Genomic DNA, 27,066 nt, shown 5'->3' on the forward strand with positions numbered 1-27,066 from the left:
GCTGATTTTCTGATCCTATTCTTGGAACCCGAAGGACAACTGTGTGGCTTCAAATATTGATCAAACTAAGTTCAGCTGAAAACAAAGGAAGATTCAAGTTTGCAGTAATATTATGGATAATTGTTTTAGTAAAGCTGCCCACAGTTTCATTACTTTATAATTAACGTTGGTATATTGTCTACTACACCAAAATTTCTGGAAACTGGTAATGTGAAAGTATCGAAACTACATGGTTGTGAGGTCATATTGTAGGAATTTAATAAATTGAGATTGATATATCTAGTAACTTAGGAGCTGGCTGGCGATTCCATTATCATTCCAAATTTAGCCCGGGACAAAAATGCTTGCGACTTTCCCATCAAAACATCAATTAAGGACCTTAAGTGACAACTAATTCTCCCTTAAGGGCCTAATCTTAACAATGGCAAACAGGGAACTCATCATGTGGGGAGGCTGTTAGGCATACTTTGCTGGAGATTCCAATCTTTTGGGACTCTAGGAAATCAGATTTGCGGGTAGGTTAGGTCTCCCATCAGATTTGCTGGTGCCAGAATTCAGGATTCCACCATCCTCATTAAATTCCTCACAATGACTCTGAAACAGTCAAACAAGCCGCTCACATACTTTTTTCAATTTTTAAATACAACAAGTACAGCAGTAATGGAGTAAGATCTCGACTTCTGTGACCAATTTGCAATAGTTGATTAATGTCGCCATGTAGAATTATCAACACCCTGATGTTGAACTTTTGAAAACATCCCAGTGACATGCTGAGCCATTGGGAAATTCCAAATTTTTAATGTTTTCTTGTAGTTTTAGTTTTTCTGTCTATTCAAGTTCATTTCAACTTTATTTTTGCAGGAGAACAATCTTTCTCTTGGCTACCCAGTATTTGATTTGAAATTTGTAACAAATTTAGAAAACTAGGTTTTCATTTTGAAAGTTCAAACTTGAAACAGATACTGAGATTAAGCCACTCCATCCCCAGAGTCTCTAATACTATACAATTGGATTTGATTTTTACCTTAACCTTATTTACTTGTGTTTTTTTTAAATCCATGTCCTTTGATTTTGTCATCCTTCACATGACAAGGATCCATTAATCTTAGACTTCAAACTCTGAACTGATTTATTACATACGATGTTTATGGGAGTGAATTTGAGATTTTCACTAACTTTTACATATGTAATAGTTTTCTTGACTTTAATCCTAAATGGCTTAGCACTAACTTTATGGTCATGGCTTCTTTATAAAGATTCCCTAGCTCCTGAACAAAGAGGGCAATGGCAGGTCAGTTAGTAACCTCGATGAGGGAAATAAAATCTGACTTTTGCACCTAAGTTTTGAAAGGCAAAATAAGAATCTTGTGAGTGAGTGGCGAGATATCCAGTTGCATGCATTAACATTTCACCATGTTTACATGCAGTTGTAATTTCCCCACGAGGTAGAAACTACATGGCAACAATTGGTGATATGAAAGTTAGAGTGGGTACCTTGCGGCTCCAGCTTACTGCATCTTCCTCCAGGCTCCTTATTGGCCATCAGTCACCAACGTTCCAGTGGATGCTCCATGGTTGGCAAGTACCTACACCCCATTTACGGAGATTGCACTTGGACATGCACCAGCTTTACCGCAGCATCATTGCACTTCTCAGACTCACACGGAACCGAGTTATCCTCTCAGTGCTACACTTTGTATTGTGCTGCAACTTTGTATTACAATACGACTGCCAGGCTTTTTGCATGCAGAGACAGGCACTATCTCTTAGTTTGCAGCAGAGTGCATCATGGATCCTCACTTTCACTCTCAGCACTCACTTATTCTGTGTCTGCTTGGATGGTCACAACATATACCCCTTGTCTTGTCAATTTGTCCATCATGTCATCATTCAGAACTTACAGGCTCACCATACCTGTATCTTGTTTTCCTCTTGGAAGAAGGGCTGGGAAGAAGTCCTGAAGAAGGGCTTATGCCTGAAACATCGATTCTCCTGCTCCTTGGATGCTGCCTGACCTGCTGCGCTTTTCCAACAACACATTTTTCAGCTCTGATCTCCAGCATCGGCAGTCCTCACTTTTTCCTCTTGGTGTGAGCAAAGAGCCAGGCAGCAATCAGTCAAGGGGATAGACATGCTGCTTAATGGCACCATGCTACATCAATTGCACAGCAAATGTATCGTATGTGATTTAACCAAATAGTTATGTCTGAAAGTCTAAGGGAAGTAGTCCTCAGTCAAGTCAATGGAGATTGCCTCGAAGACCATAAGATATAGGAGCACAGTTGGCTCATTGAGTCTGCTCCACCTTCGATATGTTTGTCAACTCCATTTTCTTGCCTTCTCCCCTAACCCCTGATCCACATACTCATCAGGAGCCTTAAGTACTCTCAATGACTTCGTTTCCACAGCCTCCTGCAGCAATGCATTCCACAAATTAACCACCGAAAGAAATGCCTCTTTATCTCCGTTCTAGAAGGTTGCCCCTTCAGACTGAGGCTGTGCCCTTGGTCCCAGTCTCTCCTACTAATGGAAACATTTTCCCTATATCCACTCTGTCCAAGTCTCTCAGTATTCTGTAAGTTTCCATGAGGTTTCCCCTTCATCCTTTTAGATACCACTGAGTACAGGCCCAGAGTCTTCAAGGTGACAAGCCCTTGTTCCCAGGATCATTCTTATGGAAGTTCTCTAGACCACCTCAGAGGCCAGCATATCCTTCCTAAGATACAAGGCCCAAAGCTCTCATAATATTCCACATGCAGTTTGACCAGACCCTTATACAGCCTCTGTAGTGCATCTCTGCTCTGGTAGATATTCCAAAAAATCCTTTTCTTGGAATCTGATACCAATCTGGTTTTCCAAATATACAGTCCATTTGTATATTGAAGTCCGCAATGTTTATTCGAATAGTGCGTTTTTATATGCCTTTTCTATCTCCCGAATTATTTTCTTACCCACATCCTGATGACTGATAGGGGACCTGTATACCTCTCCCATCAGGATATTTTGTCCTTTGTGGTTCCTCAACTCTACCCGCACAAACTGTGCACCTTGTGACTCTATATCACTTCTTGCTGTTGATTTAATTTCGTTTCTTAAGTAAGAAGGCAACCCTGCCTCCTCTGTCAACCTACTTATCCTTTCAAAGGACATGTATCCATGAATATTTAGTTCCCAGCCCTGAACCACTTACAGCTATGTTTCTCTGATCCCCACACATTGTACCTGCCAAATTAAATCTTTGCTACAAGCACATTTATCATATATTGCGCTCATTTAAGTACAACACCCTTAGTCCTGCATTGAATGCCCTCAAAAGTACTGACACTGTAAATTAAGGGCACCACGTGATATCAGTCCAGGTGCTCGGACACGGTCAGTTGGGCATTTGGGGCAGTCAGCGTCAGGGGTCCTTCACATTACAATATGTGGAATAGACCATGATCAGTCCTGCAAGTCTAGTGCAACTAGGCAGGGGATTAATGGTAAGTCCAACGGGAACTGCACATAAATCTTTCAGGGACCTGGTTGCTTATCCATCATAGCTGTCCTTCTAAATTGGTCAGGAGTTGGGCCATAGCCAGCCCTGAACATTGACTAACTATTATGCAACACTGTATGTTGGGAAAAAGTGGCATTCGCTACAAAAGGTTCTAAGATGCTATGATACTTTACAATGGGTAGCCTGTGAATTTTGATATTGCAGTGGCAGTTACCATGATAGTTGATCAGAGAGGTAATGATGAAAGCTGGCAATAAACTTACAAATGTAAGCTTGCATTTCCAATGAAGTGTCACTTGGGCCACCTTTGTGCTTTCAGAAGCATTTTTTTTGTTTCCCTGTTGCCATCTGCACTGTAAACAGCAATTTGTGACCTGCAGAGATTGACCTGGAGCGCTGCTGGAAAAGCACAGCAGGTCAGGCAGCATCCAAAGAGCAGAAAAATCGATGTTTCGGGCAATAGCCCTTCATCAGGAATATATGGGATAAGGTGTCAGCAATGGAAATCCCAAAGAGTCCCACCAGTGGTGAGTACTTTCGCTGCTGACAAGCACACAGTAGTGTGAGAATGATTCCATAGAGGTGTGGTGCATATTTCAGGTAAGCAGTACAGAATTGCGTGAGATAACTCTCTAGAGCTTAGTTAAACCCTCCACAAAACTCTTATAAATTGACATTTACCTGATCTTTGATAAAATTCAGCCTCATGTTTCTTCCTTAACAAATTCCATTAAAAAATTTTTTCCCCCTCAGATCACTTTTCAACTTCAGAAACAAGAATTATAACTCACATTTCTGTGTAATTTAACACTTTAATCCCTGTTGTAATTGTAATGATGATACCAGTACATCTTTCTCAAGACGCAGTGACCAAACTGAACTCCCTTCTCCAGATGGGACTTGATCAAGACTTTGTACGTCTTAAACATAACTTCTTTTCTTTTATATTTCAGTCACCTTGAGGTAAAGGTGTTGTCAATGTTGATAGACCTTTAAGCATTGAATAAAATAAGCAAATTTAGTACAGTGCTTGAAGGAATAAATTTGCATTTCTTTTCCTTTTGTGAAGTGCTTAATTTGAATTGTAATACATCTTGTTCAATAAGCAAATGACTCCAGGTGCCTTGCGACAACAGAAGTATACGAATAGGTCATGCTCCAATTTTCATTGACTCTTGTGTGCTTTCCTAGCTGATACTCTGTGAACAGACTACATTGAAAGTCACATAGCAGCACAGCATAGTTCAACATGACATCAATATGTTGAGTTAGTCAGCCTAGTCCTGGACTTTAATTTTCGAGTGAATCATGAGCTTGTTTTAAAAAAAACACAAAATATCCCTTTTAATTCTGGAAATGCGTTACTTCCATTCTTTGCTGTAATGATTAGTTTTCACTGCATTCATCAGGTGGATTTTACAGTGACTAGTGTTACTACTCACCATCTGTTACTAACATTTATTCACACAAACCACACTATAAACAGCAGGTTACTTTCTTTCACAAATCAAGCTTTCACCAAGTCTTATTTAACACATTTGAATATTATATTAATAAAGTTACTTACACACACACACTAATTGCATTGATTATTACACAACTTACACAGTATTTAACCTCATAGATACCCTTCCTTTAGAATTATTCTCAATCATGTTAATATTATAGGCAGTTTTTGTTGATGTAAAAGTCTGTTTTTATTTGGAGTTAATGTTTCATTGTTTTTGCATCAAAATGGGAAAAAATTTATTGTCCAAAAAAGAATTACTTCAGAGAAAAATAAAATGGAAATAAATTGTAAAATAGTATTCTTTGTGAAGCAATGCCTTTGAATTATTCTGAAACTGCAAGTGGTTCCCCAAATCCAACATCAGATTTGAATGTATATTAAAATGCTGCATTAAGTGCATGGGTGTGCTTAGATACTGTATTTATGAGTTTTCTTTATCATAAACGTATTTTAGCAGTAAAGTATATCAATAATGGTTGTCATGGACTCTATGCTGCAAAGTGTTGACTGTTAAACTGATAATCTAAAGTAGTTCATTACCAAGGTCTTGTGGAGCACACCTATTTAAATCTTGCTGAAGTAGAGGATATTTGAAACAATAGTTTAATTTTGAGGCACTTAATGAATTGTATTTTGTGGTCATTATATGTTCATTGACCATCCTGACGATAATATGGCTGTTATTATCATAAAGGGCTTTCAGATAAGTTGCATCTTGTACATTTTGTGACAGGGCCTTTTATTATTTACAGTGTGAAACGTCTTAAAACATATACGTTCTGATACCCATTTTTATTATTTGGCACTTACAAGACACTTAAGTCAGAATATATTTTATCAAATATCTATTAAATTTTGTCACAGTGTCTCTTTGGATTGTAACAATGGGCTGAATTTTCTCATATTTTGATTAAATTTTGGAGAGCTTCACTAAGAATTACCCTCCATGAACCCTTGTGATTGTTCTCTCAAACTTCTCTGCTGTTTGTCTCATTAATTATGCATTCCACCTCCTTAGTGCTACTTTTAAGCAGTCTTGCAGTCATCAGAAGCAAAAGTTCTTGCTTGAGTCAGGACCTTGTGGCATTAATGCCATGGACAACACATTTAATTCCCAGCCACTCACCATTAAACCCATGCTGCAAGCCAAAAACTGCTCTTTGTGTATTGTACAATTCAAAATGACATAACTAAGAGAGACAGGCTAGCACCCCACTCCTCAGACAAGAGATCCTAGCGGATGGGTGGTGTAAAGGAGGATTGTCTTCTTCGTAGTCAGTATCCACTGACCCTGCCAGCCATGTCAGTGTGGTGCTGACGATCTCGAAGAACATGTAGCAATGCCACAAGAAAGTTAAGTATCAGCAACTCCTCTGGTTGCCTCATGCTCTAACTCCATTGTTGCAACCGACTCCTACCAGCACTCATGATTTATCACACTCAATATTGCATCCAGCACCTTCCATCAGTGGCTTTCATCCACCCAACCCTCAAGACTACTCACCCTTCCTGTCTTCCACTCATTTACTAGGGAGATTGCATTTTTTATTCCCTGATCATAGTTTTCATTGTCTAAGGTCAACTCCCCTTCGATATTCAACATGTTGTTTGATTGAAGGATAAGCATGTTTGCCATGTCAGTTGCTAGCACATGCTGTCGATGTGAATTATAGAGACATAGAGATGTACGCACAGAAACAGATTGTTCAGTCAAACTCGTCCATGCTGACCAGCTATCCTAAATTAATCTAGTCCCGTTTGCCAGCACTTGGCCCATATCCCCCTCACCCTTCTGATTCATATACTCATCCAAATGCCTTTTAAATGTTCGTAATTTTACCAGCCTCCATCACTTCCTCTGGAAGCTCATTCCATACACGTGCTACTCTTTGTGTGAAAAGGTTGCCCCTTAGGTCCCTTTTTAAATCTTTCCCCTCTCACCTTAAACCTATGTCCTCTTGTTTTGGACTCCCCCACCCCAGAGAAAAGACTTTGTCTATTTACCCTATCCATGCACCTCATAATTTTATAAACCTCTCTAAGGTCACCCCTCAACCTCTGATGCACCAGGGAAAACAGCCTTGGCCTATTCAGCCTGTTGTACACCAACACTATCTGCCCCCATGCTGGTTCAGTGGTGTCAAGCATGACAAGCTGCCTGGCTTTCTGTTTGGGCTAAATGACAAGACACAGCAAGGATGGTGTGAGCATTCAAACAAGGGTAAAGCATTCAAACAAAGGGCAATAAGAGAGCAAGCTAACAGCCATGAGATGTACCTTGTTCGTATGTTGAAATGTTGAAAAAGCCTGTTGCTGCATACAAAGTGGTCTAGTTTCAGTAAAGAGCAGCATTAAATGTTGAACTGTAGTGTAAATTTATCCGAGATGTGGCTATGATGATTTGCTGAGGCTAATGGTTTGTCGATATGACTTCCATGGATGGAATGTGCAGGCAGTCAATGCCCATAGAATGTGTCCTGAGGTTTTGGGGAATGCCAGCCAACATGGAGATGTGGGACAGATGCTAGCAAGCTGCAACCACCAGGTAACCACTCTGACTTGCACATTGGGAATTGATGTTGTCTAGTTTCTCACCTATACCTGGGATAATAGCAATCTGTATATAAATGAAGTGAGATTAAGTAAAAATGAAACATTAATTTTCGCAAGTGGGGCCCTTGTTGCTTACTCGTGAGATTGCCCCCTCCTGTTTTTGAGTTTAGCTGTTATGACTGTCTCAGAATATAGCATTGGAAATCATCAATTCAAAATTAATCTTGAAACAAAATAGAGCACATTATGAAAGTAAATAATGCAATTTAGATAAACTTGACTTAAAAGAGCAAATGTAAAAGATTTTTCACTGAACTTCAAAGTTTAGTTTCAGCATTTAGATTTGAATGAGATGGTTTACTTGCTTCCTGAAGCGGTATCCTATCACCAGTCAAGCAATTATTACACAAGCCCTTTGTCCTGATCTCCAAATGGATTTTCAACTTCTTAATAAGGAATTGCAACCATATCAGGCCTCCACTAGCTTCTGATATCTGTTTACTACCTCACCCAACAAGGGAGGGGCAGTGTAAGTGCATATGGAGCAATGTTGTTGAATGATATCAATATTAGTTGAATAACTAGTAATGTGTACAAGATATTACATTTGAGCTTGAGGCTTGCAACAGTGTTAAGTGTGTGAAGGTGAGGTAAACTTATGAATGTAAAGTATGAGTTGTGTTTAATGAAGATCTTTGTGGTGTAGTGAAATGTGTAATATGTGAGGCTGGTGTTTCAGTTGTAGGCATGTGCCACTTAAAGATGAGTTCACTGCTCGTCAAAATTTGAACTTCTTGCGACACAATTCCTTGGAATTACATTGCTTACATTGACAGTGTTGACTGTCCACTCCCTTGTCTTCTGAGAGTTTAGCTGGACAGCCTCCTGATGCTCTGAAGATGGAGGACCTGTCTCACACTGTTTCCCTCATGCATCAAGGCCTTCAGTGTTGTGATGGGAAATCTTAGAACAAAGGTATTGCCCTTGAATCATTATTGTAAGTTCTTTCTATGTGGAGTCTCTGGCCCAACCACTTGCAGGACCTTATGCAGCTTGAATTCACCTCCTTTTTAATAGGTGCAAGCAAGCATTTAGTGTTTCTGGTGTGGCATGAGCTTGGGCTCATTGCGGAGACGTGCATTCACTCAAAATCATGTCTAATACTGGGAAATATGCTACTTTCATTTATATTGGCAAGCAATATAAAGTTCCTGAGCTTTACAATCTCAGCATCTTTTTGGGGGATTTTAGAATTTAAGCGCCCTTTACTCTAGACTTAAATTGAGCCTTCACTCAAGATATTTTTTAAAGCTAGTGCACCCAAATTAAACAAAAAAGGAAAAACAAATGAAAAAAGAAAAGATGTGCATATATTCATAAAATCTCAAAATCATTCATAGACTATATGTTTTGTCATATGATGGCTGTTTTGAAGACAAACACATTAGCTAAGGTTTCATAGAAGTAGTGAGATAAGTGGCCACTTAATCTATTCCAGTGACGCTGGCCTGGACTTCAGGAATATTCCCTTGCTCTTGTTCAAAAAGTCCACATGACCTGTTTTATATATAGAGGTTGTGGTGCTGGAAAAGCGCAGCAGGTCAGGCACCATCTGAGAAGCGGAAGAATTGATGTTTCGGGCAAACTGTCAAATCTTCTGCTTCTCGGATGCTACCTGACCTGCTGTGCTTTTCCAGCACCACACTTTACGATTCTGATCTCCAGCATCTCCAGTCCTCACTTTCTCCTATTTTATATATAGGCACACAGGCCCTAGGATTAACATCTAATCCAAACATTATTATGGCTAACAGGGCAGCACTCCCACAGTACTGAACTGAAGCATCGTACCAGTTTATTAGCTCAACTGGTGTGTTAGGATTTGACCATTGCAACGACTGGCATTAGAAGTGAAATGCTAAGTTAAGATACTGAGTTAAGATTGCACTAAGTCTAGGTTAAAATGGGATATGGTAAAAGAAATATACTGGTGTGGTGGAAGATGTTCCTTGAGATTGAGACTAAAGTGGAAGGTACTGACAAATTAAATAGAGCACTGCTTTGTAGCTGGCAGTGTTGATACGAGAGCACATGTTACTACCACCCAATTGTATCTTCATCTTGGAGAATACGTAGTTCACTTTCAAGTTAAGGGGAAACAAGTACTGAACTGATCTAAACAAAATACCCTTCAGAAAGGGTGGATATTATAAGTAAAAAGAATAACTTTTCTGTGTCTGCCACACTTGAGTTCCTCTGTTCACCTTCAGCCTTAGAGTAATAAAATCTGTGTTCCATAGTTTACTGTTGCATAATTGCCCTTCTCTGGTATAGAATTAAAGCTGCACTAATTGGAACTACTCCCAAAACAAACCTATTTCAGTGTTGGCTCTCAAATCTATTCAGTTTTGCTGTTGTTTCTCTTTTGTCATGAAACCGTATGATGTTGAAGGACAAGCACTTACATTGAAAGTCCTCACATTATTGTCTTTCTACACATTTTTGTATGTTGTATATTATATAAAGCACCCACTCTGTACCCTTTGCAGGAACCAGTCATTGCCAAAAGGCTGTGCACAAACTGCACTCGTATATAGTTTACACAGAGATTGTATATTTTAGGTTTTCATAGCTGTGTGAGTTCTTTTAGTTTGTAAATTAAATGACTGATTTTTCTAAAACAAAATCCAAAGAACTGCAGGTGCTGGAAATCAGCTAGAGAGTGGTGAATCTATGGAATTCATAGCCTCAGAAGGCCAAGTCATTGAGTATATTTAAGACTGAGATAGATAGGTTATTTAGTACCAAGAGTTACGGGGAGGAAGCGGGAAAATGGAATTGAGAAACTTACCAGCCATGATTGAATGGCTGAGCAGACTCGAGGAGCTAAATGGCCTAACTTCTGCTCCTATGTTTTATGGTCATGGTCTTATCAGAAACATAGACAGAACAATTGCTGGAATAACTCACCAGGTCTGGCAATAACTGTGGCAAGAAAGCAGAGTTTACATTTTGGGATCAGTGACCCTCTTTCAGAACTGATTATCAACTTCTTCCCAGTTACATATTTGTTAAAAATAGGGTGGAGGCAGGGGTGAGGAATAAGCAATAGGTGGAGGAGGAGGTGGAGCCCAGAGAGGCAGACAGACAAAGGAATTAATCATGATCAGCCAGGGAGCATCAATAGCTGCTAATGGGGACCAATTGATGGTAGCCCATGTGATGACAGAGTCTGGTTGTGGGGTGTAGGAGAAGATACTCAGGCCCTTTAAATTATTGAGCCCTGAAGGGTGCAGGGTATTCCCGCCTATTCCTTCCCTTCCAGTTATGCCTGTCTCTTTGTGGGGCACGTGGAGCATTCCTTGTTCCAGTCCTACTCTGATTCCTTCCCACAACACACTTTCTCCAGTATATTGATGACATTATCAGTACAGTATCCCCCTCTCATCTGGAATTGGAATTATCAATTCCACGTCCAATTTCCACCTTGCTCTCACCTTCACCTGGTCCATTTCTGATTCTTCCTCTCCCTTCCTTGACATCTGTTTCCATTTCTGGGTTGCTGGCCATTAATATCCAATTCAAGCCCACCAACTCCCACCGTTACTTTGACTATACATCCACACACCCGGCTTTCTGTAAGGACTCTATTCCATTCTCCCAACTTCTTTGTATCTAATCCAATGATGCCACCTTCTACAATGGGGCCTCTGAAAAATCCAACTTGTTCCTCAACTGAGGATTCCCCACCATTGTGACATTTTAGCCCTCACTCCTTCTCTCAGCAATAGGGTCTTCACTTACCACCCCACCAACATGGGGATAGTGAGGACTGCAGATGCTGGAGAAATCAGAGTAGATAAAGTGTGGTGCTGGAAAAGGCACAGCAGGTCAGGCAACATCTGAGGAGCAAGAGAGTTGATGTTTCTGCCTTTCATCAGGACTGGGGATGGGGAAGGGGGCTGAGAAGTAAATAGGGGAGGAGGGTAGTGCTGGGGAAAAACTAGTTGGGACAGTGATAGATGGACGAAGGTAGGAGGTGATTGTGAAAGGTCAGTGGGAAATGTGGAGCAGATAGATGGGAAGGTAGATGGACAGGTAAATCAGGTCAAGAGGATGGAGCTGAGTCGGAAGGTTGGATCTGGGACGGGGTGGGTGATTTGGAAACTGGTGAATTAAATGTTGAGGCCGTGTGGTTGTTGGCTCCTGAGGTGGAAGATCCTCGAGGTGTTCCTCCCCCAGTTTGTGGGTGGTCTTGTTTAGGTGGTGGAGGATGCCCCATGGGGAGAGTGGAAGGGGGAGTTGAAATGGATGGCCACAGGAAGCTGGAGTTGGTTGGTGCGTACGGATCAGACATATTCCCTAAACCTTTTCAAGTTTGCGCTCAGTCTCTCCGATGTAGAGGAGACCACAGCGAGAGCAACAGATACAGTAAATGAAGATCGAGAATATGCAAGTAAACCTCTGCCAGATTTGGAATTATCCTTTTGGGCCTTGAACAGACGTGAGGGGGAGGTGTGGGCACAAGTCTTGAGTCAAGAGAAATAAACATATTTAAATCAAGAATTTATTCTCTGGCACAATGCCTGCACTTCTCAGTTAAATGTGGATCCACTTTTGAGCATAAACCACTTACTCATTCTTGTCTGTTGAGCTTTATAACATTAATTGAATGGTGTCTATGGAGTTCTGTAGAATGTACAAGGACATAAACTGTTCACTGCATGGGAAATGACTTCTATTTATTTTGTGACTTGTGTGAGTACTGTACTACAGAACTCACTGTCAAGATATTCTATTCTGTTGCTATTTAATGGTAAAAAATAAAAGCAGCTGTTTGTTATATTTTTGTTCTGGCCGATATTTTACATGTCTAATACAATATGAACAAAAATAGTATTCTTTGTCTGAGTGGGTAGTGCACTGGTGGTAATGTTTGTTCTCAATGTGTAACTCTAGATATACACAGTGCGTGCTGCTGGTGTGGGTTGCTGAATGCAGTGTCATAAGGAGTCCAGATCATATTAATACCCAGTCTTTAGGTTGTCCTCAAAATATTTGTTCAACTATTAGAAAGTTGAGGAGCTCTTTTTCTGATCATACAGTGCTCTTTCTATTGAAATGAAAGGGAAAAATAACCACAAGTTCCTTTGTAATTGGGATGTTTATGAAATAAAGGTACTTCTTCTGAAAAACCAGCTGTCTCCAGCTGTGTTGGATTTTATTGGATTTCTGAAAACCAATATCAGGCAATGTTTATTCAAATCCGAACTCTTGAATCCAATGAAAATGGACATGGGTAATTCAACTGAAAGATTGCAAAGCACTTTAGGTTTACCCTCATACCACCCTGATATTAATTCACTTCTCACATATTGGATTCAATGCTCTAATGTGCCTCACCCAAATTTTCTAAATCAGTGCAAACTGTTTAAAATCAAAACATCAGTCAACAAATGTCCACTTTCAGGCAACACCAACTTTTGGGTAACCAGATTTGAGAGAGTATACCTATATTTAAGATTCTTCAATATTATTCACTTGAAATATTGTATTGGGCCACCAACCTTGATTGATTGTTTTTTTTATTTAAAGAAGTAATTACCTGTATTTGAGATTGTGCAACCTCCAATTTTGAATGCTAAGTTTTTTTTATGAAAATGATGGTCAGCATGGCTTCGTGAAGGGAAAATCGTGCCTGATAAATTGAATAAATTTCATTCTGAGGAGGTAACAAACAGACTAGATAAAGGGAACCAGTAGGTGTAACATATTTCCGTTTCCAAAAGGCATTTAATGAGCTACTATAGGTAAGACTACTTAATTAGTTAAGAGTCCACACTGATAGGTGTAGTATATTAGCATAGATAGAGGATTAGCTTGCTCGTAGAAGGCAGAAAGCTAGGATAAAGGGAGCAGTTTCACTAAAGCAACCTGTAAGAATGGAGTACCACAGGGATTAATGCTGGGGCCACAATAATTTACAATGTATAATTAATGACTTGGATGACAAAAATGAGTATACTATCTCCACGTTAGCAGATGGTTTGCAGAAGGATAGTGTCAGGTTAAGTGAGTGGGCAAAAATGTGGCAGATGGAGTATAATGTGCGAATATGTGACGTTATCCATGTTGGCAGGAAGAATTGAAGAGCTGAATACTCTTAAGTGGGGAGACACGGCACAGTGGCTCAGTGACTAGCACTGCTGCCTCACAGTGCCAGGGACCTGGGTTCAATTCTACCCTCTGGCGACTGTGTGGAGTTTGCACATTCTTCCTGCGTCAGCATAGGTTTTCTCCCACAATCCAAAAGATGTGCAGCTTAGGGGGACTACCCATGGTAACTGTGAGGTTAGGGGATAAGGTGGTTCTAGGTGGATTAGCCATGGGGTTACAGGAATAAGGTGGGTCTGGGCGGGGTGCTCTTCACAGGGTCAGTGTGGATTCAATGGGCTGAACAGCTTGCTTGGGGCGGCATGGTGGCTCAGTGGCTAGCACTGCTGTCTCACAGCACTAGGGACCCGGGTTCAATTCCCACCTCGGGCGACTATCTGTGTGGAGTTTGCACATTCACCCTGTGTCTGCGTGGGTTTCCTCCCACAATCCAACGATGTGCAGGTTAGGTGAACTAGCCATGCTAAATTGCCCATGGTACTAGGTACATTAGTCAGGGGTAAATGTAGGGGAATAGGTGTGGGTGGGTTGCTCTTCAGAGGGTCGGCGTGGACTTGTTGTGCCGAAGGACCTTTTCCATACTGTAGGTAATCTAATCTAATCTAATCTAATCTAATCTATTTTATCTAAATCTGCCACACAGAGGGATGGGGCATGCTTGTGTATGAATCGGAAGCAGCCAGCATCTAAATTCTGCGGGTCATAGAGAAGGCAAATGGATTACTGGCCTTGATTTCAAAGGGAATGGAGTATAAAAATACAGAGGCCTTGCTGAAAACATAAAGCTATTAGTCAGACTACCCCAGCAAAACTGTGAACAGTTTTGATTGTCTTATCTAAGGAGAGATATACTCATATTGGGTCAGTTCAGAGAACATACATTCGGTTGATCTGGAAATGGAAGGATTTTCTTTGTGAGGAGAGGTTGAGTAGATTGGGCTTTTCATCATTGGAGTTTAGAAGAGTGATTATTAAAATATACAAGATTCTTAGGGGACTTGACATGCAGAATGGTTGTTTCCTCTGGAGGCACAATCTGAGAATAAGGGGTTAGGACAGTTAGGACAGAGATAAGAAATAATTCTTTATCACAGAGGGCTGTCAGGGCTGGGCCATTGAGTATATTCAATGCTAAGACTGACAAACTTTTAATCAGTTAGGGAATCAAGGGTTATGGGGAAAAGGCTGTGAAGTGGAGTTGAGGATTATCAGGTCAGCCATGTTATCATTGAATGGCAGAGCATGTTCCATGGGCTGAATGGCTTATTTCTGTTTCTTATGACATTATGGTAATGTTTCCTTCATTTGATTTTCTATGTGGCCTTTTGGATTTTCCTTTAGGGAAGGAGATCAAGCAACTACTACCAGACTTTCACTTATGCTGCTCTGACTGTTTCCTGCTAAATCTCCTAGTGATTGGCATTTCTGCCTTTTCCTCAATGTTGCAAATTACCCATCTTCCACTTTACAATGCCCACAGTGATCCTATTGAGATCACAGATCGAATGGAGGCAAATGAGAGTTAGCCTACACCTCATCATTCTCAACGTGCAGAGTTACTTCGTTAAACTGATCATACTTGACATACTGTGGAGAAAAACAAGTTGCTTATCTTTGTTGTTTATAATATCAGTTATCCTGTCAGTATCTTGTAGTCTCAAAGTGCAACAGTTCCACGTGTTTGCTCCTTCCATCCATTCTCCAAACAAAGGGAACAGAAGTTTACATGTGTTATCTAAGATCTTGCACGTAAACATTTTTATTTATAGAACTTTTTCCTCTTTGCAGGATGGCACCAGGCAACGAAAGGAGAGAAAGAAAACAGTCTCCTTCAGCAGCATGCCAACCGAAAAGAAGATCAGCAGTGCCAGTGATTGTATTAATTCAATGATTGAAGGCTCTGAACTTAAAAAAATTCGCTCCAATTCCAGAGTCTATCATCGCTATTTTCTTTTGGATGCAGACATGCAATCCCTTCGATGGGATCCTTCGAAGAAAGAATCAGATAAAGCAAAAATCGACATAACTTCAATCAAAGAAGTTCGAACGGGAAAAAATACAGAAATGTTTCGCACCAATGCTATTTATGATCATATTTCAGAAGACTGTGCATTTTCAATAATTTATGGAGAAAACTATGAGTCATTAGACCTTGTAGCTAATTCTGCAGATGTCGCAAATATTTGGGTTACAGGCCTACGGTATCTGATCTCCTATGGGAAACACACATTAGACATGATAGAGAGCAGTCACAATAACATGCGGACATCATGGCTTTCAAGTGTTTTTGCTGCAGCTGATACAAAAGGTGTAGGACATATACCATTTAACAAAGCTGTACAGCTTGTTAAGAATCTGAACTCGGGATTGAAAAATGCCAAAATCGAACTGAAGTTCAAAGAATTGCACAAAGCAAAAGAAAAAGTAGGAACTGATGTTATCAAAGAGGAACTTATTGAAGTTTATCATGAGCTTTGCACGAGACCAGAAATATATTTTTTGTTAGTCCAGTTTTCAAGCAATAAAGAATTTTTAGATTCCAAGGACCTGATGATGTTTTTGGAAGCTGAGCAGGGAATGCCACATGTTACGGAACAAGTGAGCATGAATATTATTCAGAAATATGAGCCATCAAGAGAAGGACAGGAAAGAGGTTGGCTTTCCTTGGATGGTTTTACCAAGTACCTCATCTCACCTGAATGCCATATATTTGATCCAGAGCACAAGAAGGTTTGTCAGGACATGACACAACCTGTGTCTCATTATTACATAAATGCATCACACAACACCTACTTGATTGAGGATCAGTTCCAAGGTCCCTCAGATATCACAGGATATATTCGTGCTCTGAAAATGGGGTGTCGAAGTATTGAGGTGGATGCATGGGATGGTCCTGACAATGAACCAGTCATCTATACAGGTCATACTAGGACATCACAGATAGTCTTCCACCAGGTTATTGACATAATTAACAAATATGCTTTTGTTGCATCGGAATATCCTTTGATTTTGTGTTTAGAAAATCACTGTTCATTAAAACAGCAGAAGGTGATGATCCAACATATGAAACAAACGTTTGGAGACAAACTGTACACAAAACCTCCCTCTGTTGATGACAGTTATCTACCCTCCCCTGAAGTCCTTAAGAAGAAAATTCTGCTAAAGGCAAAAAAGCTGCCAGCAAATTTCACAGGCTCTGCAGGTGATATTACAGATGAAGATGAAGGCGCAGCAATGGCAAAAAAGGTGTCGGATGAGAATACAGACCAACAGAATGTAGTCTCAAACAGAAAATTTAAGCTCTGCAAAGAACTCTCAGACATGGTGAGTCTTTGTAAATCTGTAATGTTTAAAGACTTTACAGACTCACTTCAAAATCAGAAATTTTGGGAATTCTGCTCTTTCAATGAAGTAACTGCCACTAAACTTGCGAATGAATACCCAAAGGACTTTGTAAATTATAATAAGCGTTTCCTGGCCAGAATATTTCCAAATCCAATGAGAATAGATTCAAGCAACATGAATCCTCAGGACTTTTGGAAATGTGGCTGCCAAGTAGTAGCAATGAATTACCAGACACCTGGTCTAATGATGGACCTTAACATTGGTTGGTTCCGTCAGAATGGGAATTGTGGATACGTGCTTCGTCCTGCCATCATGAGAGAAGAAGTTTCTTATTTCAGTGCCAATACTAAAGATTCAGTGCCAGGTGTTTCTCCTCAACTCCTCCACATCAAAATCATTAGTGGCCAAAATTTTCCAAAGCCAAAAGGCTCGGGTTCTAAAGGTGATGTCGTAGATCCTTATGTGTATGTTGAGATCCATGGAATCCCTGCAGACTGTGCTGAACAAAGAACTAAAACAGTTAACCAAAATGGAGAGAATCCAATTTTTGATGAGAGTTTTGAATTCCAGATTAACCTCCCTGAGTTGGCAATGGTGCGATTCGTGGTTCTAGATGATGACTACATTGGAGATGAATTTATTGCTCAGTATACGATTCCTTTTGAATGCTTACAACCAGGATACAGACATGTGACGCTTCAGTCACTGACAGGTGAAACTTTACCATATGCCTCATTATTCGTACATGTGGCAATCACTAACAGGAGAGGTGGAGGGAAACCTCACAAACGTGGCCTTTCTGTGAGAAAAGCTAAAAGGTCCAGAGAGTATGCTAGCATGAGAACAATCTTGATAAAATCTATAGATGAAATATTCAAGACTGTTGTTCAACAATTAAAGGAAGCAACTGATCTTCGAGAAAATGTGCAGGTACAGTTGTGCAAACTATGGTTTGTTTAGTCTACTATAATGTAATAGCAATTAGGATGAATTGCTTTTAGTTGGTTTTAAGCTATGATAGAAATATGATATTAACAAGAACAACTTTTATTTATACAATGTTTTTAACATAATGCTTCTTTAGGATTATCCATTATCAGGCAAAATTTGACACTGAGCCACATAAGGAGATAAATAAGACCGATAATCGAAAGCTTTGTTAATAAGGTTTTAAAGAGTACCTTAAATAAGGGATGGGGCAGAGAGGTTTTTGAATGAAATTCCAGAGCTTTGGGCCTTGGCAAATGAAGACACAGACACCAATGGTGGAATATTAAAAGTCTGGAATGCTCAAATGCATTGAATGAATTTGGATATATTGAAGGCTGTAAGGATGGAGGAAATTAGAATCAGGCAGGTCTAAGGCCTTTTGCAGTGTGGGCATTAAAACAAGGATGAGAACTTTAAATGTGATGAGTCGCAAAACTGGGAACCAAAGCAGACCAAAAATAGGTCAATGGGAGTTGGTTAAAGTGAAAACATAAGAGTAGAACATGGAAAACCATTCAGGAATGTATCAGAATAGATAAGTGCTGTAAGGGACATAGATGAAGGTTTCAACAGAAACTGAGCTGAGATAGGGGCAGAGTCAGATGGTGTTCCTGAGCAGATGTAGTTATTTTGTTCATTAGTTTGAGAAAATTATTGCTCATCAAGAACTGCATGTTGTATGAGCAGTCTGACAAATCAATGACATAGAGACACCAGGAGATGCTGGAACTCGGCATCATCAGCACACAGGTAGAAACTGATGCTATGCTTTTTGATGACAGGGCAAATTTTACCCTGGGAGAATATATCGCTCCTCACCTATCTCGCACCATGAAAAGGATTGGTCAACAACACACTGAAAGTGCACGAGGGCCAGCCTTACTAAGATGACACTATAACTCTCCCTTTTTGGCACAGGAAGCCTGAACCAACAAGATGCTGGACAATCTGATTGGCCAGCAGCTGAGTAGTCCCATCAGTGCCAGGGCGCAGTACTGGTCACTGCTGGGACTGCAACAAATTCTAAAAAGACCACAGCACGTTAGTATAAAAGACATAGCTAAAGCATTCCCATCCATCTTCAGCCAGAAGTGCTAAGAGGGTGATCCACCCTCCTGAGGTCCCCAGCATCACAGATGTCAACCTGCATCCAATTTAATTCATTTTTCTAGATTCAGGGAAGGTTCCAACAGACTGGAAAGTAGCAAGTATAACCTTTCTGCTCACAAGGAAAGGGAGGCTAATACATTTTCAGATGACACAAAATAGGTAGCAAATTATTTTGTGAAGAGTTTGCAGATGGATGTAGACAGGTTGAGTGAGTGGGTAAAAATTTGAAAAATCTGGGGAAATGTGAAATTCTTCACTTGAGAAGGAAAAATGAAAAAGCAGAGTATGGCTTAAATAGAGAATTCCAACCTGCAGAGGGATCTAGGTGTTCTACTGCAGTTGTCACAAAACGTTAGTATGGAGTTTTAGCACATAGTTCAGAAGTTTAATAGGATGCTTTCCTTTATTAGGAGAGGAATTGAGTAAAATAATTGAGGATGTTATACTTCAGTTGTACTGGGTTTTGTTGAGAGCATCTCTCGAATACTTTGAACAATCTTCGTCGTCTTATTTAAGAAAGGATGTTAATGCATTGGAGAAGATTGAATAAGCTGATACCTTAAATGAGTGGATTGTCGTATGAGGGTAGGTTGGACATGCACGGCTTTGGTTTCCACTGGAATTTACAAGGCTGTGAGTTGATGATCTGGGGTACATAAGATCCCAAAAGGTGGATGTTGAAAGAATGTTTCCTCTTTTAGGATGAATCCAGAATTATGGGGTATGGTTTCAAATTTAGGGGTTACCCTTGTAGGACATAACCAAGGAGAATTTTTTTCTTTTAGCAACTTTGGAGTTTTCTGCTTCACAAGGCAATGGAGACAAGATCATTGAAAACTTTTAAAGCAGTAGAAGATAGATTCTTGTTCGGCAAGAAAATCAAATAATTTGGAATTTGAAACATAAACAAATTTTACATATGTTCTTGAGTGACAGCAAGCTCAATGTGTCAAACAACCTACTTTTGTTCCTCTTTCATACCTTTGTATGTTTCCTTTGATATCAAGACATTGATGATTGGGCACAAGGTACACCAAGGCCAATGGGCTTTGACAACATTCTGGCACTAGTACTGAGCACGTGCTCTATAACTATCCCCTAGCCAAGATGTTCTGGCATTGCTATAGTACTGACATCTATTCAGAAATGTGGAAAATTTCCTAGGTATGTCCTGTTCACAAAAAAAACTTGACAAATTCAACTCAGCCAATTACTGCCCTATCAGCCTATTCTTGAATATCAGCAAAGTGATGAAAGAAATCAACATTGGTTCTATTAAGTATCTTATGCTGCACAACAAACTGCTCACTGATGCTTAATTTGGGTTCTGCCAGGACCACTCAGACCCTGGGATCATTACAGCCTTGGTCCAAACATTGACAAAAGGGAAACTCCAGGAATGAAGTGAAAGTGAATGCCCTTAAAATCAAGGCAGCATTTGACCGAGGAGAGCATCAAGGAATCCTAGCGAAACAAGAGTCATTGGGAATCAGAGGATAAAAATCTAAGCTTGTTGTAGTCAGATCTAGCTCAAAGCCAGAGGCAACTCATCAATGATGTTTCCTCCATCAAAAAGTCAGAAGTGGGGGTGTTCACTGATTCTTAAACAATGTTCAGCACCAGATGCTGAACTATCCATTGTCCATATGCAGCAATATTGAGACAACATCCAGGTTTGGGCTGATAAGTGGCAAGTAATGTTTGCACTGGTTAAGTTCTGGTTAATGACCATCTCTAACAAGAGAATCTAACCATCTTTCTTGACATTCAGTGATATTATCATTGCTGACGCCCTCATTGTCAATATCCTGGGCATTACTATTAACTAGAAAGTGAACTGAACCAGCCACACAAAAACTGTGGCTAGAATGCAGATCAGAGGCTAGGAAGTCTGTGGTGGGTTGCTCACTTCTTGACTTCCTAAGGCCTGTCTACCATCTACAAAGCACAATCATGAGTCTGGTGGAATACTCTCCAGATGAAAGTGTTCATTTGATTGTCACCCTGTCCAGCACCTCCACCATTCATTCCTGTTAACACTGATGCACGACATGGTTGAGTCTGGATTAGTGGTGCTGGAAGAGCACAGCAGTTCAGGCAGCATCCAAGTAGCTTCGAAATCGACGTTTCGGAGAAAAGCCCTTCATCAGGAATAAAGGCAGTGAGCCTGAAGCGTGGAGAGATAAGCTAGAGGAGGGTGGGGGTGGGGAGAAAGTAGCATAGAGGACAATGGGTGAGTGGGGGGAGGGGATGAAGGTGATAGGTCAAGGAGGAGAGGGTGGAGTGGAGAGGTGGAAAAGAAGAAAGGCAGGTAGGACAAGTCCTGACAAGTCATGGGGACAGTTACTGAGCTGGAAGTTTAGAACTAGGGTGAGGTGGGGGAAGGGGAAATGAGGAAACTGTTGAAGTCCACATTGATGCCCTGGGGTTGAAGTGTTCCGAGGCGGAAGATGAGGCGTTCTTCCTCAAGGCGTCTGGTGGTGAGGGAGCAGCGGTGAAGGAGGCCCAGGACCTCCATGTCCTCGGCAGAGTGGGAAGGGGAGTTGAAATGTTGGGCCACGGGGCGGTGTGGTTGATTGGTGTGGGTGTCCCGGAGATGTTCCCTAAAACGCTCTGCTAGGAGGCGCCCAGTCTCCCCAATGTAGAGGAGACCACATCGGGAGCAACGGATACAATAAATGATATTAGTGGATGTGCAAGTAAAACTTTGATGGATGTGGAAGGCTCCTTTAGGGCCTTGGATAGAGGGGAGGGAGGAGGTGTGGGCGCAGGTTTTACAGTTCCTGCGGTGGCAGGGGAAAGTGCCAGGATTGTAGGGTGGGTTGTTTGGGGGCGTGGACCTGACCAGGTAGTCGCGGAGGGAACAGTCTTTGCGGAAGGTGGAAAGGGGTGGGGAGGGAAATATATCCCTGGTGGTGGGGTCTGTTTGGAGGTGGCGGAAATGTAGTCGGATGATTTGGTTTATGCGAAAGTTGGTAGGGTGGAAGGTGAGCACCAGGGACGTTCTGTCCTTGTTATGGTTGGAGGGGTGGGGTCTGAGGGCAGAGGTGCGGGATGTAGATGAGATGTGTTGGAGGGCATCTTTAACCACGTGGGAAGGGAAATTGCAGTCTCTAAAGAAGGAGGCCATCTGATGTGTTCTGTGGTGGAACTGGTCCTCCTGGGAGCAGATCCGGTGGAGGCAGAGGAATTGGGAATACGGGATGGCAGTTTTGCAAGAGGTAGGGTGGGAAGAGGTGTAATCCAGATAGCTGTGCGAGTCGGTGGGTTTGTAAAAAATGTCAGTGTCAAGTCGGTTGTCATTAATGGAGATGGAGAGGTCCAGGAAGGGGAGAGAGGTGTCAGAGATGGTCCAGGTAAATTTAATGTCAAGGTGGAATGTGTTGGTGAAGTTGATGAATTGCTCAACCTCCTCGCGGGAGCACGAGGTGGTGCCAATGCAGTCATCAGTGTAGCGGAGGAAGAGGTGGGGAGTGGTGCCGGTGTAATTACGGAAGATCAACTGCTCTACGTAGCCAGCAAAGAGACAGGCATAGCTGGGGCCCATACGTGTGCCCATGGCTACCCCTTTGGTCTGGAGGAAATGGGAGGATTCAGTGTTCGTTGCAGGGACTTAGAAAAACAGTAGCTTCCAAAACTATGGTACTACCATCTGGAAGGAGAAGGACAGCAGACACATGGAAAACCCACCATTTGCAGTCCCCTCCATACCATATATCATCTTGATTAGAATAGTTTTGCTGTTTCTTCACTATCACTGAGTCAAATCCTGGAACTTCCTTTCTGCCAAGACTGTGAGTGTTCCTACATCTTGGGACTGGAGTGGTTTAAGTGTGCAGCTCACCACCACATACTCCAAGCTAATCATGAATAGGCAATAAATGCTGGTCTTGACAGTAGTGTCAACAGTCTAAGACTGTTTTTAAAATCCATGGATACTGCATTAGTGCAGGACGTTTGGTTGAGAGAGATTGGGATTTCAGTGAGAGGAATGATGTATGATTGGATGCGCTTGATGGGCACAGAGGACCTTCAAAGGGTAATTACTCCTATCCTTACCCGCCTTTTACCCTGAGTTGGACAAATCGCCTTCTGGCCACTTTCCTTCCACCTTTGCCTGCTCACTGTTAATGTGGCAATAGTGGAAATATGCATTTAAATTTTCCTTACTTAACAACTACAGGGCCTCTATTTTATGACTTTTGGTAAACTTTGTTTTATATGCCTGAATATCCTCCATTCCCCGCCCACCCTCATATATTGCAGCAGGGGATCATAAGATTAACCTCAATATCTCTAATGAGCACCATATAGATGAGAAGTCGGAGGGGGTAAGGATAAATCTTTGGGAGGATACTTTTGACAGTGGAGTGAGAAGAGACATTATTGCAGGTGATGCGAATGGACACAGATGGTGTGCAATCTCACCCAGCTGGATGAGTCTGGAGGAGGATACTGTGCTTAAGTGTGTCTAAAGTTACAGACGTTGAGAAAATGGATGAAGGTTAGTTTGACTTAGTCACTGTCGGAGGATGTCATTTGTTACTTTGACATGAGCTGTTTTAGTGCTGTGGCCAAGTTAGCATTCTGATTTCGTGGAATTCAAATATGGACATAGAGGAAAGATGAGCACAGGTGGAAGGCAATATTGTGTTCAAAATGTTGAAGGAGAAAGAGGGTTTGGGGATGGGGTGGTAACTTGCAACGATGTTAGAATCAAGATGAATGTATATGAAGAGGGTGAACTATTAACAGTATGAATCTAGAGCCAATGTGAAGGACTTATTTAACAGACAGAGAAGAATTAAAAATATTTCTTGAGCTATTTCCTATCACATACAAACTCCTTGCATAAAGCTGCACAATGTCAAGTTCAGTGCTCCTGGTACATCTGGAAAATGGATTGTCCTGTTTGTGGGTACTACATCCTTCAGACTGGTCATTCTTTAAACACTCTATAGAGTGCTGATTCCAGATAAAGTTCAGTTCATATGTTCTTTTATTACATAATCAAATCTTCTCCTGAAAGTATCAGCTATTGCAGAACCCTGTCACATAAATTCTAGTAAATATTCTCATTGTTTTAAGTGTAAGTTTAAAAATGTTAAGAGTGTTGCAGTTTGGATTCCATGATCAAAATTGTTTGCATAATATAATAATAATTTTATTGCCATTAATGATCTGATACTGAAATATATTTTTAACATCCACATTATTTAAAAATTACTTGTAATGACTGCTACTCAACTATGAACCTACAACATATTTCTCTAAAACTGAAAGCATAAAGTAATGGTTATGCATTGTTGTGATGTTATATTGAAACATAATTTTAAAAGGGAAGCTTTAATAGAAATAGGAGAGGGGATGTGTGGAATTTGTAAATATGAGGGAAAAATAACTATATAAATACTGGAATAAGAATCACAAGGTCAGCTGAAAAGGCAAAGCACAAACCTTTTTCTGTTTCAGAAGATAGTACTACAGAAATCTGGTTCTCTGAAACTTCCAGTAGGCAATTTATTTCTTTAGTTATGTACCAGAGCAAGTTAAAACCATTACTTTCTCACTTTAGTTGCCTCACAGTCTCTGAAAGTGTTTGGCGGGAAACTATCATCTACTATATTAAATGGGCAGGAAATTTGTGAAACTGGGTGATGATGTCTTTTCATTGCTCAGTCCCAACAGGGAAGCAGCCAGGTTCTGCTTGACTTCTCACTTAACAATCAATCTTTTACTCAATTAACTAGTTTTTAAAAATTCATCCATGGGATGAGGGCACCACTGGCTAGGCCAGCATTTATTGTCCATCTCTAATCACCCAAAGGGTGGTTAAGAGTCAATCACATTGCTGTCTAGAATCACATGAAGGCTGGACTATGTAAGGATGGCAGATTCCTTTCCTGAAGGATTTAAGTGAACCAGATTATTTTTCAACAATCAGCAATGGATTCATGATCATTCCGTCTGCCATGGTGGAATTCAAGCTGCAGAGCCTTACCTGGGTCTCTAGATTAACAGCCACAAGGCCATCAGCTCCCCCATACATGCCACTTCCTGGTTGATTGAAATCAGCACCATTCTTAGACAATTAATGTAAGATTAAATGGTATTGAGCTATTTATTTTGCACAGATCATGCTTTTTATTTACCTGTGCATCTTAGAAAATATAGTGTACATTTTGAGAAGCCATTTATCAGCGTTCCTTCCAAGTTTCCTTTGAAAAGGATCTTATAGATAATGAGATTTATTTATATTTTTCAGCTCATTACTTACAAATGGGCAATGTTGGCAAGGATAATTCACCATCTGATTACTTGCACTGACATATTTGAAGGATTGACAACAGAGAAATGCAGGCAATTCTTCTGATAACCTCATTTTGGCTAACTGAGAAACTTTTAGGTTAATGTCTGCATTACCTCTGTTCCTACGTCTTATGGTCTTATATTCAGCAGAGTTAAAGGTTGAAGCAACTTAGCACAATGACAATGAAAGCAATCCTTAACTGTACTGATCGAGTGCTAGAACCCATAATCGGTGTATGTTATCTGCAGCTCTGCCTTTTTACTTTTGCTTGGCCAGTGTTAGTTGCTGATCCTTAACTGACTTTGAAATAAATGGCTTGCAGCATATCAGATTTCCTTCCTTAAATAACAGTCGTGAACCAGATAGGTTCTTACGATGTCAAAAGTTTCATTGCTGAGAATAGTTTTCAATTGCAACTTTATTCATTGAATTTAATTTCCACCAGCTGCTGTGGTGGGATCTCAACAGTATCCCCAAACTATCAGTTGTGACCTCTTGTCTTTCAATTCCAATAATGTTCCTACAAAACTATTGTCTCCCCTTAATTTCAACTCAATGGCCAATGTTAAGAAAGTATTAACATAAAGCATAGAATTTAAAATTAAATCTGGTCATATTGTACCTCTTTATGGATAAGTAGGTTATTGATTTATGTCTGTTCCTTTGCTGGATATATCAAGCATCCAATTGATGCTTCAAATTATCATCTGCTCTGTTACCTGATCAGGAAATTTGTAAAATTGGGTCGTGATCTGGATAAAGAGAAATTTCTTCATCCAGGGAGTGATGAACCTGTGGACGTTTGTGCCAAAGAAAGGAGTTTAGGCCAAAATGACTGTTTACAAGAAGAAATTAGATATAGTTCTTAGAACTAAAGGGACCAAAGGGCATGGGGCAAAAGCAGGAACAGGATGTTGAGTAGGATAATCAATCAGGATCAAAATTGAATGGCACAGCAGATACAAAAGACCGAATGGCCTACTTCTGTTCCTATTTTCCATGTTTCTAGTTCCACGTATTGTGGATAGTGCTTTCGGCTATCTTAGCCTGAGATTCAAAAATGCAATGCTCTATTACTAAAATTTATACAGCTGTGGCTTTCCTGAACTAATCATTAACCTGCAGGGCATACATTTTTTGCAGTCAAAAATTAACTCAGAGTTGAAAAAAGGGATTTGTTTTCTGATTCTGACTCTTTGGTTAGATCTGCTGATGTATCTTAAATAGGAGAGTATTTGTTATTGGATATTGAAATAAGATCTGTGCTAAAAAATGCTAAGTTGTTTTGGTCTATTCAGTAAAGACTGAGACATTGGATTTTGGTTATTGTTCCTCGAGACAGAAAAAAGAATTTACAGTTTCTTGAAAGTGCCCTAAAGTTTCATCCATAATAAATTACTTTGAAATACAGTTACATTTTTTAATGTGAGCAATCACATCAAATATCTAGTGTATAGCAAGGTCCCATAAACAGTACTAAAATTAATGATTTAAAAAATGATAATTAGGACATTAGGAGCATTACTTTTCATAAACGTGCATGATATTTTTGATATTTGATCAGATGAACATTAG

The 27,066-nt window shown here is 40.4% G+C and overlaps 1 protein-coding gene across 1 annotated transcript in view; it reads left to right on the forward strand.

Annotated features, from left to right (window-relative positions):
* plcl2 (phospholipase C like 2) overlaps window positions 1–27,066 on the forward strand; it is a 278,448-nt gene that overhangs the window by 132,825 nt on the left and 118,557 nt on the right. Inside the window, exon 2 of the mRNA XM_072575710.1 lies at window positions 15,525–18,011. Within this exon, the coding sequence (XP_072431811.1) occupies window positions 15,525–18,011 (2,487 nt within the window). The remainder of the gene's footprint in view (window positions 1–15,524; window positions 18,012–27,066) is intronic.

The sequence above is a fragment of the Chiloscyllium punctatum genome, chromosome 8 (assembly GCF_047496795.1).
Source record: "Chiloscyllium punctatum isolate Juve2018m chromosome 8, sChiPun1.3, whole genome shotgun sequence".
NCBI classification, from domain to species: domain Eukaryota; kingdom Metazoa; phylum Chordata; class Chondrichthyes; order Orectolobiformes; family Hemiscylliidae; genus Chiloscyllium; species Chiloscyllium punctatum.